The sequence below is a fragment of the Acinonyx jubatus genome, chromosome A2 (genome assembly GCF_027475565.1).
Source record: "Acinonyx jubatus isolate Ajub_Pintada_27869175 chromosome A2, VMU_Ajub_asm_v1.0, whole genome shotgun sequence".
Lineage (NCBI taxonomy): Eukaryota > Metazoa > Chordata > Mammalia > Carnivora > Felidae > Acinonyx > Acinonyx jubatus.
The window spans coordinates 115,271,898-115,286,425 of record NC_069383.1 but is presented as its reverse complement, the minus strand read 5'-3'; the positions used below and the strand labels follow the sequence as shown (position 1 = coordinate 115,286,425).

The 14,528-nt window shown below is 40.9% G+C and overlaps 1 protein-coding gene across 5 annotated transcripts in view; it reads left to right on the top strand.

Moving 5' to 3' along the window:
* FANCD2 (FA complementation group D2) overlaps positions 1-14,528 on the top strand; it is a 61,871-nt gene that overhangs the window by 40,410 nt on the left and 6,933 nt on the right. For 3 of the 5 annotated variants that reach the window (XM_027042604.2, XM_053218949.1, XM_027042605.2), the window contains exons 30-39: positions 718-834; positions 1,587-1,715; positions 1,851-1,969; positions 7,626-7,736; positions 8,848-8,975; positions 10,059-10,152; positions 11,172-11,294; positions 12,096-12,189; positions 12,869-12,940; positions 13,655-13,693. In XM_027042604.2, the coding sequence (XP_026898405.2) occupies positions 718-834; positions 1,587-1,715; positions 1,851-1,969; positions 7,626-7,736; positions 8,848-8,975; positions 10,059-10,152; positions 11,172-11,294; positions 12,096-12,189; positions 12,869-12,940; positions 13,655-13,693 (1,026 nt within the window). The remainder of the gene's footprint in view (positions 1-717; positions 835-1,586; positions 1,716-1,850; positions 1,970-7,625; positions 7,737-8,847; positions 8,976-10,058; positions 10,153-11,171; positions 11,295-12,095; positions 12,190-12,868; positions 12,941-13,654; positions 13,694-14,528) is intronic. The other 2 variants (XM_027042606.2, XM_053218950.1) reach the window with 1 other exon arrangement.

Sequence of the window (14,528 nt, the reverse complement as noted above, 5' to 3'; positions counted from 1 at the left end):
TCTCTGTCCCTCCCCTGCTCACACTTATGTGCTCTCTTGCTGTCTCTCAAAATAAATAATAAAAACTTAAAAAAATAAAACAAGTAAAAAGAGGAATATCATGAAATTTTTTACCATAGGTTTTTAGAAAAATGTATACTCCTTTAAAGTAGAGATAGGATCACCCCTTCCCAACCCCAGTCTTTGTACATCAGCTTGAAGATTCTCCGTAAATGTATATTGAACGAATAGTTTGAAGTGAGACTGTATTTGGCTCATTCTGCTTCTGGTAGTGTAATACACGTATAGGGATCCTGTCCAGAGTTAGTAGTAGCAGAACATTAGCAGAAAGAAAATATGGAAGGAAGTAAACAGAGAAAAATGAAATTCCCTTGAATTAGTCATTTTTTGCCCCAGGTACTTAGGAAATGTACCTCGAGGCCACAACTGGAAGGATACACAGAGACATTTACTTCTAGAGAAAAAGTATGTCTTCTAAAACTGTGCTCGCTTGGATTCTTATTTTAATAACTTGAAATTTGTTTTACTTTGGGAATTCTTGACTTTATGATTTGTTGACAGAGCACAACAGCCATTTATATGAGGTAGGGAAATTTACCCCTTTTTTGGGAATGGTCAGATTCTTCACCCATTGGGAAGAGTAAACATGAAATGTGCTCCCCAGAAAAGATGGCTAGGACATGCTCGGAATTATCCTCTCTTTCCTCCTTATGACAGGCTACAGAAGTTGTGCAACTTCAGCCCCCTGAGCTACTTTTCTTGCTGGAAGATCTCTCCCAGAAGCTGGAGAATATGCTGATACCTTCTGTTGCCAGGAGAATCCCCTTCCTCAAGGTTCGTATAGGCAGAAGCACAGGCCCTGGCCTTAATGAATTTGGCAACAAGGAGATCTTAGTGAATAAGTTTTCACTTTCTCTGGCATTGTGTTTGGGTCATTGGGTACCATGACTGGCAGCCTCATTTCCAGACCATTCACCTTGATTTAGAAAGGAACTCTGAAACAAATCAAAAAAGTTACCTCAAACAAGATACATATTTCTAAATGCCTGGAGCATTCCTGAATCCTTTTCTTTACTTAGGTTTTGTTTTAAAAGCCTCCCAAACTAAGCCCGTGCCCAAGCCTTCAATGTAGTAGTTGGCTATCTAGAGAAAGCCAGAACTTCACATGTGTATATAATGTACAGATGTGCACAAAGCATCTGATAAAGCAGTTGGGTGATGCAAACAACAAAACATGAAAGGTTTAGGTGTAAACATTTAAACTTAATATATCCAGTTATTTGATTCATTTTTGTACCATTTACTATTTAATGGTCTTTTCAGCCTAAGTGATTTCTATTTTTATGTGAGCTTTATCTCAGTAATTATGGGTCTATTCTTTGCAAACAATTTGTATTCTACAAAAGCCAATGTAATTTGAAGATGGAACAAGATCTCTTTGTCCAAAAAGAGTTTTGGGCACATAACCACTTTCTTCTGTCCACTTCTACCTCGTGACGTAAGTCTGAGTAAACTCCTTAACAAATTCTTAGTTTCAGAGAAGCTATCCAGCAGTTTCTTCCTCAGTAACTCTGAATTTATTATAGAGTAAAGGACACCGAAATATTGGATTCTCACATCTCCATCAGAGATCTGCCCAACAAATTGTACATAGTGTTGTTCAACTGCTGACTCCAATGTGTAACCATCTGGAGAACATTCACAACTATTTTCAGGTCAGCAGCCTATCTTATTATAGAAATTTAGAAATTACAAAGTGAACAAGAGATTTCATTTTTGGTTGAAAAATACTGAAGGAAAATGAGGGCAATTGCTGAAACAACTGTCCTAAAAACATTTTTCCCTTTTAGTGCTTATCTGCTGAGAATCAAAGTGTAGTTGATGGACCAGGAATGAAAGTTCAGGAGTACCACATAATGTCTTCATGCTATCAGAGGCTACTGCAGATTTTTCATGCTCTTTTTGCTTGGTGAGTAAGTGGCAGATACAGTAGGTGAAAATAATTAAGTATGTACTTGCTTTTACTTGACAGTCACCAAGGCACCAAGGTAGAGAAAATAAGGGAAAGCATCTGTAAGTCTTATATAAATATGGTACTTGTTCTCTTTGGAGTGTTTTTGTCTGTATCATTTCATTTGATCTTGTACCCTCTGTATCTTATGCGACCAGTGTTATAACTCATTTGAAAATTAGGTGGGGGTGTCTGGGTGGCGCAGTTAGTTAAGCGACTGACTTCAGCTCAGGTCATGATCTTGCGGTCCGTGAGTTTGAGCCCCGTATCGGGCTCTGTGCTGACAGCTCAGAGCCTGGAGCCTGCTTTGAATACTGAGTCTCCCTCTGTCTCTCTCTCTGCTTCTCCCCTGCTTGTGTTCTATCTCTTTCTGTCTCACAAAAATAAATAAATGTTAAAAAATTAAAAAATTAGGTGACTTGATATTGTAACAAATCTGGGCATCTGATTCTTAGCTAGGTTTGCTATGGCAGGTTTTCTGTAATAATGCTGGAGAGATTGTTAACTTAAGAAGTTGTTACTGGGGTGGGTGGGGGGGTGCACCTGGGTGGCTAAGTTGGTTAAGTGTCTAACTTTTGATTTCGGCTCAGGTCATGATCTCACAGTTTGTGAGATTGAGCCCTGTGTTGGCACAAAGCCCACTTGGGATTCTCTGTCTCTGTCTCTCTCTCTCTCTCTCTGACCCTCCCTCTTGTGTGCTCATTCTCTCTCTCCCAAAATGAATAATGACATTAAAAAAAAAGTTGTTACTGGAGCACCTAGCTGGGTCAGTTGGTGGAGCTTGCAACTCTTGATCTCAGGGCCGTGAGTTGATCTCAGAATCCCACGTTGGGTGTAGAGATTACTTAAAAATAAAATCTTAAAAAGAAAAAAATTGTTGGGGCACCTGGGTGGTGTAGTCGGTTAAGCGTCTGACTCCTGATCTCAGCTCAGGTCATGATCTCATTGTTTGGGAGTTCAAGCCCCACATAAGAATCTGCACTGATGGCTTGGAGCCTGCTTGGGATTCTCTTTCTCCTTTTCTCTGCCCCTCCTCTGTTTGTGCAGGCCCACACATTCTCTCTCTCTCTCTCTCTCTCTCTCTCTCTCTCTCTCTCTCTCTCTGTCAAAATAAATAATAAATAAAACTTAAAAAAAAAAGTTGTTACTAAACAACTTTTAGATAAATTCCAGGTTATATGTTAAAGAGCTGAATACATTTTGGAGCCTGGGGTATTTAGAGATACTTTGTGGAAGGAATGGGACTTCATGGGACCCTGAAGAATAGATGGCCTTTGGGAGGTAAAGGAATGGGCTGCAAGGCATGGCATGGATAAAAGTAGAAATAAAGAAGACACATCTCTTAATTGCTTTTGCTCCTCGGGGCTGGGCCCTGGCTCCTCTCTTCTCCTACAGAGGCTTTCTGGGCAGCCTCACCCAAGCTTAAATTCGTGCTGAAATTTATCTTCTGAGCTATAAGCATTTATATCCAACGGCCTACTCAATGCTTCCTTAGATGTGTCAATGACACCTCAGACACATCACATCCAAAATGAAATTTATCATCTTCACCACTGCTCCTTCGGCCTTGCCCATCTATGTAGATGGCACCGCCAGTTGTCTGAACCAGAAACCAGAAGTTACTCTTTGTTCCTGTCTCTTCCACATTGGGTCACCAAACCCTGTTAATTTTATCTTTTAAATAACATCTAAATAGCCATCTAGCTATCTGTTCCTCTCCTTCTGCACTGCTTTGAGACTCACATCATCTCTCACCTGGACTAGATTAGTTTCACAGTTGGTCTCTGCCTCCATTTGCCCTCGCTCAGTCCTTTTGTTCGCACATCAGAGTGGTCTTTCCAGTGCAAACCCAACCTTATTCTATCCCAACTTTGGTTCTGGTTGTCCTTAGATTTTTCTTGAGTGCAAACACTATTACCTTATTTCTAAGGCATCTTATTATCTGACTCCTGCTCTTCCACTCATTGTTTTACACTCTGCCCTCCAGCTATATGGAACTAATTTCAGCACCTTATATTACTTTCACCTGGAAGACTTCACGCATACTCATCCTTCTACCAGGATCCCTATCTTCCTTGATCACCAGTCTTTTCTAACTCATCTCTGAGATCTGGATTTAAACTTCATTTCCTCAGAGTCATCTTCTCAACCCCTAGGACAAGTAAGCCTCCTTCCTCCCTCTAACCCCTAATTTTTTCCTAATTCTCTGGTATTCTCAGGGCCCTGGCTGGCTCAGGCTGTGGAGCATGTGGCGCTTGGTCTCAGGGTCATGAGTTCAAGCCCCATATTGGGTGTAGAGGTTATAAATACATAAACTTAAAAAAAATACTCTGGTATCCTCTTATGGTAAAATTTAGCACATTTTATTGTAATTGCTTGCTAATCTGTCTTCCTTGCTAGACCATGAGCTCCTTGGGAGCTGAAACCAATCATTATTATATCCTCAGTACTTAAGAACAGTGCCTGACAAAAGATTTGAACAGATGCTTCATCAAGGATAGGTATGGGTGGCAAATAAGTAATGCAAAAATGTTCAGTAGTATTAGTTATTAAGGAATTCCAAGTTGGGGCTCCTGGGTGGCTCAGTCGGTTGAGCATCTGACTTCGGTTCAGGTCATGGTCTCGCAGTCTGTGAGTTCGAGCCCCTCATCAGGCTCCATGCTGACAGCTCAGAGCCTGGAGCCTGCTTCCAATTCTGTGTCTCCCTCTCTCTCTGCCCCTCCCCTGCTCATGTTCTGTCTCTCTCTGTCAAAAATAAATAAACATTAAAAAAAAAAGGAATTCCAAGTTAAAATTACAGCACAGCTGAATTAAAAAGACAGTATTAGTGAGGACGTGGGGTAACTAGAACTCTGACATGTTGCTGGTGGAAAAGTAAAATGGTGCACCCAGTTTTGAAACAGTTTTGTAGTTCCTTAAAAAGTTAGATGTATGGGAATGCAAGCTGGTGCAGCCACTCTGGAAAACAGTATGGAGGTTCCTCAAAAAACTAAAAATAGACCTACCCTACAACCCAGCAATTATGCTATTAGGCATTTATCCAAGGGATACAGGTGTGCTGTTTCGAAGGGGCACATGCACCCCCATGTTTATAGCAGCACTATCAACAATAGCCAAAGTATGGAAAGAGCCCAAATGTCCATCGATGGATGAATGGATAAAGAAGATGTGTGGTATATATATATAGAGAGAGAGAGAGTATTGCTTGGCAATCAAAAAGAATGAAATCTTGCCATTTGCAACTACGTGGATGAAACTGGAGGGTATTATGCTAAGTGAAATTAGTCAGAGAAAGACAATCATATGACTTCACTCATATGAGGACTTTAAGAGACAAAACAGATGAACATAAGGGAAGGGAAACAAAAATATAAAAACAGGGAGGAGGACAAAACAAGAGACTCATAAATATGGAAAACAAACAGGGTTACAGGAGGGGTTATGATGGGGGGTGGGGAATGGGCTAAGTGGGTAAGGGGCACTAAGGAATGTACTCCTGAAATCATTATTGCACTATATGCTAATTTGGATGTAAACTTAAAAAAATAAAAAATAAAACAAGTTATATATATATATATATATATATATATAAAAGATGTACACCTACCACAAAACCCAGCCATTCTACTACTAGGTATTTACTCAAGAGAAATGAAAGCATATGTCTAATCTACACGAAATCTTGTGTACAAATGTTTATAGCAACTTTATTTGTGATAGCCCCAAACTAGACACAAATGTGCACCAACTGGTAAATGGATAAACAAATTTTCATATGATGGAATACTACACACAACAACATAGATGAAAAAAAAGAATTCTACTGAATAGAAAGCAAGACATAAGAGTATATAACATTTGATTCCATTTATATAGAACTCTAAGGAAAAGCATATAATCTTGTAGTGACAGAAACAGATCAGTGGTTGCCTGTTACTGGGTGGGAGGATGGAGTCAAGGATGGATTTCAAAGGAATATAAGTAAACTCCTGGGGGTAATGGATATGTTTCCCCCCCTCCTTTTTTTAAGAGACGACATGAGTTGGGGAAGGGGCAGAGAGAGAATCTCAAGCAGGTTCTACGCTCAGCATGGAGCCTAATACAGGCCTCGATCCCATAATCCTGGGATCACGACCTGAGCCAAATTCAAGAGTCGGACGCTCAACCGACTGAGCCACCCAGGTGCCCTGTTCATTATTTTCATTGTGGTGTTGGTTTCATGGGTTTATATATGTCACCTGAGCAAACTGATCAGCATTTTACATACATGCAGTTTATTGGATGTCAGGTCTATCTCAATAAGCTGTTACCCCCCCAAAACTTGACCTATGATAGTCCCTCAGAATACATTTGTTGCAAGACAGAAGGACTACCACTGGTGATATGGAGATGTTCCTAGAGGAGTAGAAGATCTAGAGGTTCAGATCGTGCTGGGTCTTAAAGGTCAGAAGAATTTGGATGTTGTACAGAGAAGCAATTTTGGTTTTATGATCAGAGCAAGGATATAATGAAATCGCTGTTTTAGAAAAATCCTTTTGGCAGCAGTGTGCAAGACAGATTGGAAAGGGATGCAGAAAGATCAATCAAAAGGTGTCTGATCTACATATGTGATGATGATAAGGGCCTGCTTTAGAGGATGGCCTAGGCTTGGGAAGGAAGGGACAGTAGGAGATAATCTGAAGATAGAATTGTCAAGACTTCTAGAAGAAGGAGTAATTGTTTTTGTTTTTGTTTTTTGATAAAGAGGGCACAGGTCAGTGAGGGGCAGGGAGAGAGAGAATCCCAGGAGAGGCGGGGGGGGGGGGGGGGAGGGAGAGAAAGAGAGAGAGAGAAAGAAAGAAAGGAAAGAAAAGAAAAGAAAAGCGGGGCTCACCCAAAGTGGCATTCGTGATTTTACCTGACGTGTGTGGCTCATGTTCACCCAAAGTAGGGCTTGAGCTCACTCAAACTGTGATATTATGACCTGAGCCAAAGTCAGATACTTAATGACTGAGCCATCCAGGCGCCCCAAGGAGTAAGTTTTTTATTGAGCACTTCTGTGGATTTGATACTGATTTAACAGTTGACCAAGTTATTCCTGGTTTTTCTGGGGAGGAAGGGTGAGACTTTCTCTAAAGTGTAAGGTATGAAGGAGAGCTTTTTTTTTTTTTTTTTTTTCTTGAAAATGAAGGGGGCACCTGGGTGGCTCAGTCTCCAACTTCTGTTCAGGTCATGTTGTTGCATTTCGTGGGTTTGAGCCCAGCGTCGAGCTCTGTGCGGACAGTTGAGAGCCGGGAGCCTACTTCAGATTCTGTGTCTCCCTTTCTCTCTTCCCCTCCCCTGCTCATGCTGTGTCTCTCTTTCAAAAATAATTACTAAAAAAAGTTTTTAAAAAGAAAAAAACTTAGGAGGACTGTTGGGTCCTTAAGGCAAGACTGTTTGAGGTGCACTTTAATTTGTAATATGAGGTTCAGAGCTGTGACTGAATTGGTCACCTGGGTACTTTCAGTGCTCTAGTTCTCCATTTTCTCCATGAACTTGTTGATGGTATAGCCTGGAAGCCAGGATTCTCAAATGCTGTCCAAGCAATCTTCCTAAAACTAAGCTCAACCATCTTACCTTGACTTTCCCTTAGGAATGGATTTTTCCAGCCTCATTGTGTTCATTTACTGTACTCAGCCCTTGAGGTCCTTACTAACCGACTGAAGCAAGGAGAACCTGACCAGGCCTTGGAGGAATTGCTCAGGTGGGTCAGACTACATATTACAGAGTGTTGTCCCAAGAAACTCCTAGAACAAGATTAGCAAGATTTTTTGGAAACCACTTGGGTGTCTCCCAGTAGTCGTGAGAGAAATTGATGTTTTCAGCTGCTTTTCCTCAGTTATATGAGCTTCGTCACATATGTATTCAGATAAACCCTGAAACATTAGAAACTGTTGAACAGTCCTACTAAATCTTTGTGCATCCTTCATCCCCATAGTTTGCCTTTTCAGGTAATGATCTTGAAAACACTAGTAATCTGTAGTGAACTCTTGATTATCCAGGAACCTACTCTTTTAGTACGGTAGGGTAGTTAGGTAGCAGTAATTACCACTGATCTTCTCTCCATCTTGGAAGAAGAGAAGCCTAGGCTGAGGGCAGGCAGTGGAGGAAGGAGGTGAGGAGATCTAAGAAGCATGGCTCCCAGCATCCTATCCCAGCTTCTCCCCGAGTAATTTGGTGTTTCTCTAACCTACTCTATGCTGTCTTTGGGTCTGCAGTCATTATTTATCATCCCTATCAGGCAAGACCTTACTTTGTTTTAAATATAGTGCTTTTAAATTTGTTTGACTTCCTTTCCATAGTCAATCAGAGAGTTGACTGTAGTTTTATTTCAACTACAATTTTGAATTAATTTGAATTAATTGTGACTCCCTATCTCCCATTATTTCAGTACAATGAAAACTGACCATATATGGCACGCTTATTTAAAAGCTCTGCTTTCTCTGCCTTATAATTTCCTTTCTCTTGTCCCTATAAACGTAGAATTTAAGCCTTATTCTCATTGTGTTGCCCTAGGCCTTAAAGAGCAAATAATTTGTCTAGGGTTGCTCATACAAGCATGGCATAGACTCCTATTTGGGTCTCTGGTGTATGTGACTCTTCAAGGCCAGCACTCCATCCACTGGGCTCTATTCTGCCCTGGCTTTCTTCATACAAGGTTACAGTTCCCTATCAGGGTCCTGAAAGGTGATGGCCACAAAAGCACCTGAAAATGATTAGACCATTAAATACATAAGTGGACTTGAACAACTCATGAATTTAGACATATCTGTAATATTTGTGGTATCTTTTTTGTTTTGTTGTCTCCTTTACAGCCAGAGCTTCAATTACTTGCAGAATTTCTCTCACAGCATTCCCAGTTTCCAGTGTGCTCTTTATCTCATCAGACTTTTGATGGTCATTTTGGAGAAATCTACAGCTACTAAGAACAAAGAAAAAATTGGTGATGGACTCAGATCATCTTTTTTTTTTTCCATGAATAGGATTAATAATTCAAGTTTGTAAACTTAGTGCTTCTTAGGAACTTGTACGTTTTACATGTAAATCCCCCCCATAACTGTGGGTGTGCCCTCTTGCTATATCAAGGAACTGTGATTGATCTCTGCTGACATTGCTTAGTCTGATTGGGTTAGTTCAGTTGGCTAGGTAGTTTTCTGTTTGCCTTCTGTTTATTCATGTCTTTTTTTTTTTTTTTGGTAAATCATCTGAGATATTTGACAAAAAGAGATACAAACTACAAGGTAAATAAAATGGGTGGGAGAAGGAGAACAAATCAAGATTAAGTTTAAAGAAAAGCTGAGCCCCATTCCTAATCTTTATCTTTGGTCATAGCTCTTAGAATGCAACTCATTGATTTATACATCCTAATTGGCAGTACAGACAGAACACCAGAAGAAAATGCAAAACAAACCTTTTATTACTTCCTGTTAATTTCAAGGGGAGCGTTTGGTGTGAATCTGAGGTTGCCATGGCTTATTGGTCTGCCCAGGAGGAACAAGATTGGTTTTCCTACTGCTCAGCAGTGTGTGTCTATTCAGTTTATGTTTGTGTGTGTCAGGACAGGGTAAGAGGGCGGAACATGTTGAGTCTTAGGTTTATTTCTGGTAGAAGGACCACTGGAGCAGGAACCCATGGCAGCTTTTTTCAAATTGTCTGTTAGACTAGGAACTTCATAGTAAATATAAAAAAATAATAATAATCCTTTTGGGGTGCCTGTGTGTCTCAGTTGGTTAAGTGTATGACTTTGGTTCAGGTCATGATCTCACAGTTCATGAAATCGAGCCCCGCATGGGTCTCTCTGCTGTCAGCATAGAGTCCCTTTCTGATCCTCTATCCCCCTCCCTCTCTGCTGCTCCCCCTGCTCACGATCTCTCTCTCTCTCTCTCTCTCTCTCTCTCTCTCTCTCTCAAAAGTAAAGTAAATAATAATAATCCTTTTGATCATTAATCACCCCCCAAAAGACTGGAAAAGAAGAGTTTGGTCAATTTTCCATGCGTGAAATGCGTTTGTCTTGTTTCTCCAACAGCTTCATTAGCCAAACAGTTCCTCTGTCGGGTATGGCCAAGTGGGGAGAAAGAGAAGAGCAGCATCTCTACTGAGCAGCTCCATACTTTGCTCAGGTGAGAGCCTCGGTTTCTTTACATGAGCCAAATAGTCCATTTTGTCACTGTTGGGATCTCTGGCCTGGTCAAAGACTGAGGAATTACTGTGGTTAGGGGGAACTTGGAAACCATGAAGTAGGTTTGAAATTAACAAAAAGTTGGATAATTGTATCATACAGCTGAAACTAATGTGACATGATATGTTGATTATACTTGAAAAATAAAATAATTAACAATTTGGAATATGTGGATTGTAAGATCCTCTAGTTCTGTTTTATATTGTCAGCTAGTTCCTTATTATTAAATTATAGAGGAGAAAATGGAGGCGTCTGTAGTTGTATTGTGCCTTGTTAACCAGAGTTTTGTAATTTTTTTTTAAGTTTATTTATTTATTTTGAGAGAGAGAAAGAGTGCATGAGTAGGGGCGAGGCAGAGAGAGAGAATCCCAAGCAGACTCTACACTGTCAACAGGGAGCTGGATGCAGAGCTCAATCTCACAAACTGCGAAATCATGACCTGAGACACAGTCAAGAGTTGGACACTTAACCAATCGAGCCACCCTGGCGTCCCCAGAGTTACGTCGTTATGTATTGCCTACTATATCCAAGACTCATCCATCACTTCCAAAGTGTCTAACTGTATTTCCAATTAAAACATCATTTCCTTTACCTCCTGACAATTGTCTGGAATTTTCATCTTATTAAGAATAAATGCTAGGGGTGCCTGGGTGGCTCGGTTAAGTGTCCCACTTTGGCTTAGGTCATGATCTCAACAGTTCGTGGGTTCAAGCCTCATGTCAGGCACTGTGCTGAGAGCTCTGAGCGTGGAGCCTGCTTCAGATTCTCTGTCTTCTCTCTCTCTGCCCCTCCCCCAATCATATTCTGTCTCTCTCAAAAATAAATATTAAAAAAAATTTTTTTTAAAGAATAAATGCTAGTAGTTATTGTAAAGCTAAATATCTGGTAATATCTCAAGAAGGAAATCTTGATTTAGGAATTCTGTAACATGTGTTCATACTCCTATTGCTCTCAATGCAGCATCTACCTGGAGCATACAGACAGTGTTCTGAAGGCCATAGAGGAGATTGCTGGGGTTGGTGTCCCAGAACTGATCAGTTCTCCTAAAGATGGATCTTCCTCCACATTCCCCACCCTAACCAGGTAAAGGAGTTCTCTCTTCCAATTCTTTCCCTAAGTTAGAATCACATTGTCCAATGTATGTGGTTTCCAAATAACTACCTTACCCTTCATCTAATTCTATTACAGATGGTAGGTACAGTAATTAATTCAACACATAGAACGTATACTGTGCATTCTTTCCAAGGGGTTCTCAATCAACCCATGTGAAAGGACCTTAGTGACGAATGAATTTTCAGTAGAGTCTTCAAAGACAATAAATATTTAGTCACCAAATGTGTCTTGTTAGTACTTTCATCCTTTAAAAGTGAGACTAATATTTTAACCACCTTTAGGATAAAGTGATTATAGTATCCAATCATGTGTACATCTCAGTGGGTTTTTTGTCTCATACAAAGTTTATAAATCACTTTCACATTCTTTATGTCATTTAATCCTTGCATCGATTCTGTGAGTAGGTATCATTATCCCTGTTGTACTGATGAGGAAAATTAGTGTTAGAGAGGGAACTTACTCAGACTTAAACATGCAGTAATTATGGAACTAGGAACTTGAATTCAGATCTTTTTACCACCACTTCATGGCTCTTTCCATGCCACTACACCGTTTCCCTTCATAAAGTTAATTCCATTGTTTCACAGGCCATCTTCTTGGACTCCTTTTTTAATCCTTTCAACCCCCACCCCCATTCTTTTACAGTGGACCCTAGTGAAAGGAAATTCAAAGAGGTGGAGAAGGAAATGATTTTTGGTTCCTTGGCTTCTTCCTAGGAAGTTCTATCTAACTAGTCATCCTTGTGTGGGTGTGCATGTTTTCCCCTTTTAGGCACACCTTTGTCATTTTCTTCCGAGTGATGATGGCTGAACTAGAGAAGACAGTGAAAGGTCTTCAGGCTGGCACAGCAGCAGACTCGCAACAGGTGGGTCACATACTCCCAGCACAAGAAGTAGACCTGACTAATTAGGAAGCTTCTGTGTCTTCTATTTCTTGGGTCCAGGTTTTCTTCTAAGCTACTTCCTTTGAGTTACAGAGATCCAGGATTCTTTTTCAAAGAACTCTTGGTTTAATTTCTTTCCTGTCAGTTTGAGAGAGGATTGGGTTCTGTATTCCCTGGCTACTACCCAAGGGAATGCTCAGGCTTCTCCATAAGCCATAGCCCTGGAAAAAATGTCTTTGGTCCCATGCCTGGCAGCTTGCTGCTTGTGAGCTGGTACGAGGTGAGCAGGCCTGTTTAAGATGCTGTCACGCTGGGCCTTGGCAGTCTGCTAACCAGAGCTGAGCTAGACTGCTGACAGCATAGGTATCAGAGAAGCCACAGGGATCTGAACATCAGCAGGTGTGTTACAGAGGCTTTTTCTTATTTAGATGTTACTGAAGAGGAGTTTTCTTTTTAGAAACTCTCTCTGAGGTACCTTAGTGTTATATGTATGCGGGCCTCAGAGCCATCTTGTGGGTGCACTGGTAAGATCTCTGAAAGAATAATTGGCTTAAATTAATCTCTGAATAGCTTTGTAATCCAAGACCCATATATTAGTGGGAATACAATAATAGAAGTACTTGGCTGATTCAGAAGTGCCTATATATTTGATTACCCCCAGATTCATGAAGAGAAGCTCCTCTACTGGAACATGGCTGTTCGAGACTTCAGTATCCTCATCAACCTAATAAAGGTGAATGTGGAGGCTCCTTGACCCACCTCACCAGCTAACTGTAGAAACCAACAAGGGTCCTGGCTTCCAAAATGGACCTTCCTGCTCCTTTCCCCACCCTTCCTTGGGGTTTGTTTTTCCCTGTCTTCCCTTATTCCTCTACCCATCCTGGATAACCCCTTCTTCTCTGAAAAGGCAATGTCTTTTTCCTTCTCTTCCTTCCTCTTTCTCTGTCTGTGCCACAGTACTATTAAACAGATCTCACCTTGTCTTGGGTCCTCTGTGATCTGAGTACATTCCCACTAGTTCCCTTTTCCAATCCTGAATGCCTTCTTTATCCCTCAAACACAATGTGTACTCTCACCAACTCCATGATTTTGCTAGGGTATTCTCCCAGCTCAGAATGTCATTCTCTCCCCTTTCTGCCTCTCAGTCCATCTGTCTTAAGGCTTCACTTCAAGGTTTGGACCTCTACAATGCCATCTTAATATCCCTGAGTTAATATCCCTGAGTTAGAGTAAATTTCTTACTCTTCTTTGCTTCCCTCTTCCTTTTTTTTGAATTTCAGTGATGGTGATTACTTTAATTTCTGTTTTGTAATTAACTGTTGACATGCCTTTTTCATTTTAGAATTCTCTACACCGCCCAGAGCTGTGATTTGCACAATGGGGAAGAGGCTGGGGGTGCTCAAAGGAGCAGACCTCAGCTTTGGTTTCTTGTCTTTTGTGTCTCCAGGTGTTTGATAGTCGTCCTGTTCTGCATGTATGTTTGAAGGTGAGAAAATGACCTGGCCTTCGTTAGTATTTATTGTTCCTGTGGATCTCTAGAGATGGCCTCAGCAGAAAGGAGTTGCTTAATACTTTGTCCACAAGCCAGAATTTTCAGAATCTGTGCTAACAGGTGGTAGTTTAGAAAAGACAATGGATATGTTTTCCCATACTAGTTGGATGACTAGAGAAGCTAATTTTGCTATGAGTTTGAAAATTTTTGGTTTGAGTCTTAGAACTAGCAGGAGTGGATTCAGGGCGGGCGACTTTAAGAACAAAAGTCACTCCTGCCATTCCTTCCCAGGCAACAGGGAGGAAGGAGGAGTGGGTGATTGCTCTTTTTAAAGCCCACGGCTGGCCTCATGAATGTGGAAGCTGGTATCCTGATAACCACTGAACTCCTCTCCCAAGGGGAGAGCCCATATTAGCCTTAGATTTGATGACGGGTCAGGAACTAGGGAATGTTATTGGGAGAATGTGTCTTTCCGACTCCTGATGGTTCCTTCCAAGTGAATAGCACCTTATTCTTGTTATCTTCTAGTCCCTCTCTTCCTCTTTACTCTCTCTGCCCTGGCCCAGTGTGGGAGATGGGTGAGTAGAGAGAGTGGTTTATCTGATCATTAAATTTGGCAGTTGATTATGTGCTTCCTCATCTCTATACCTTTTTCCTTTTGGGTGTAAGTGGTCCTTAGGGAGATGCGGTCCTCCTCTGTTTTCTGTGCTCTTATTCTTACATGGATCAAGGCTTCTGCTCATTGTCTGTGTCTAGGGTAGGTAAGTTTGCCTAACTCTGAGGCTTAGTTAGCAGGCCCATTTAGTTTTTGAATTAAACTTACATTCTC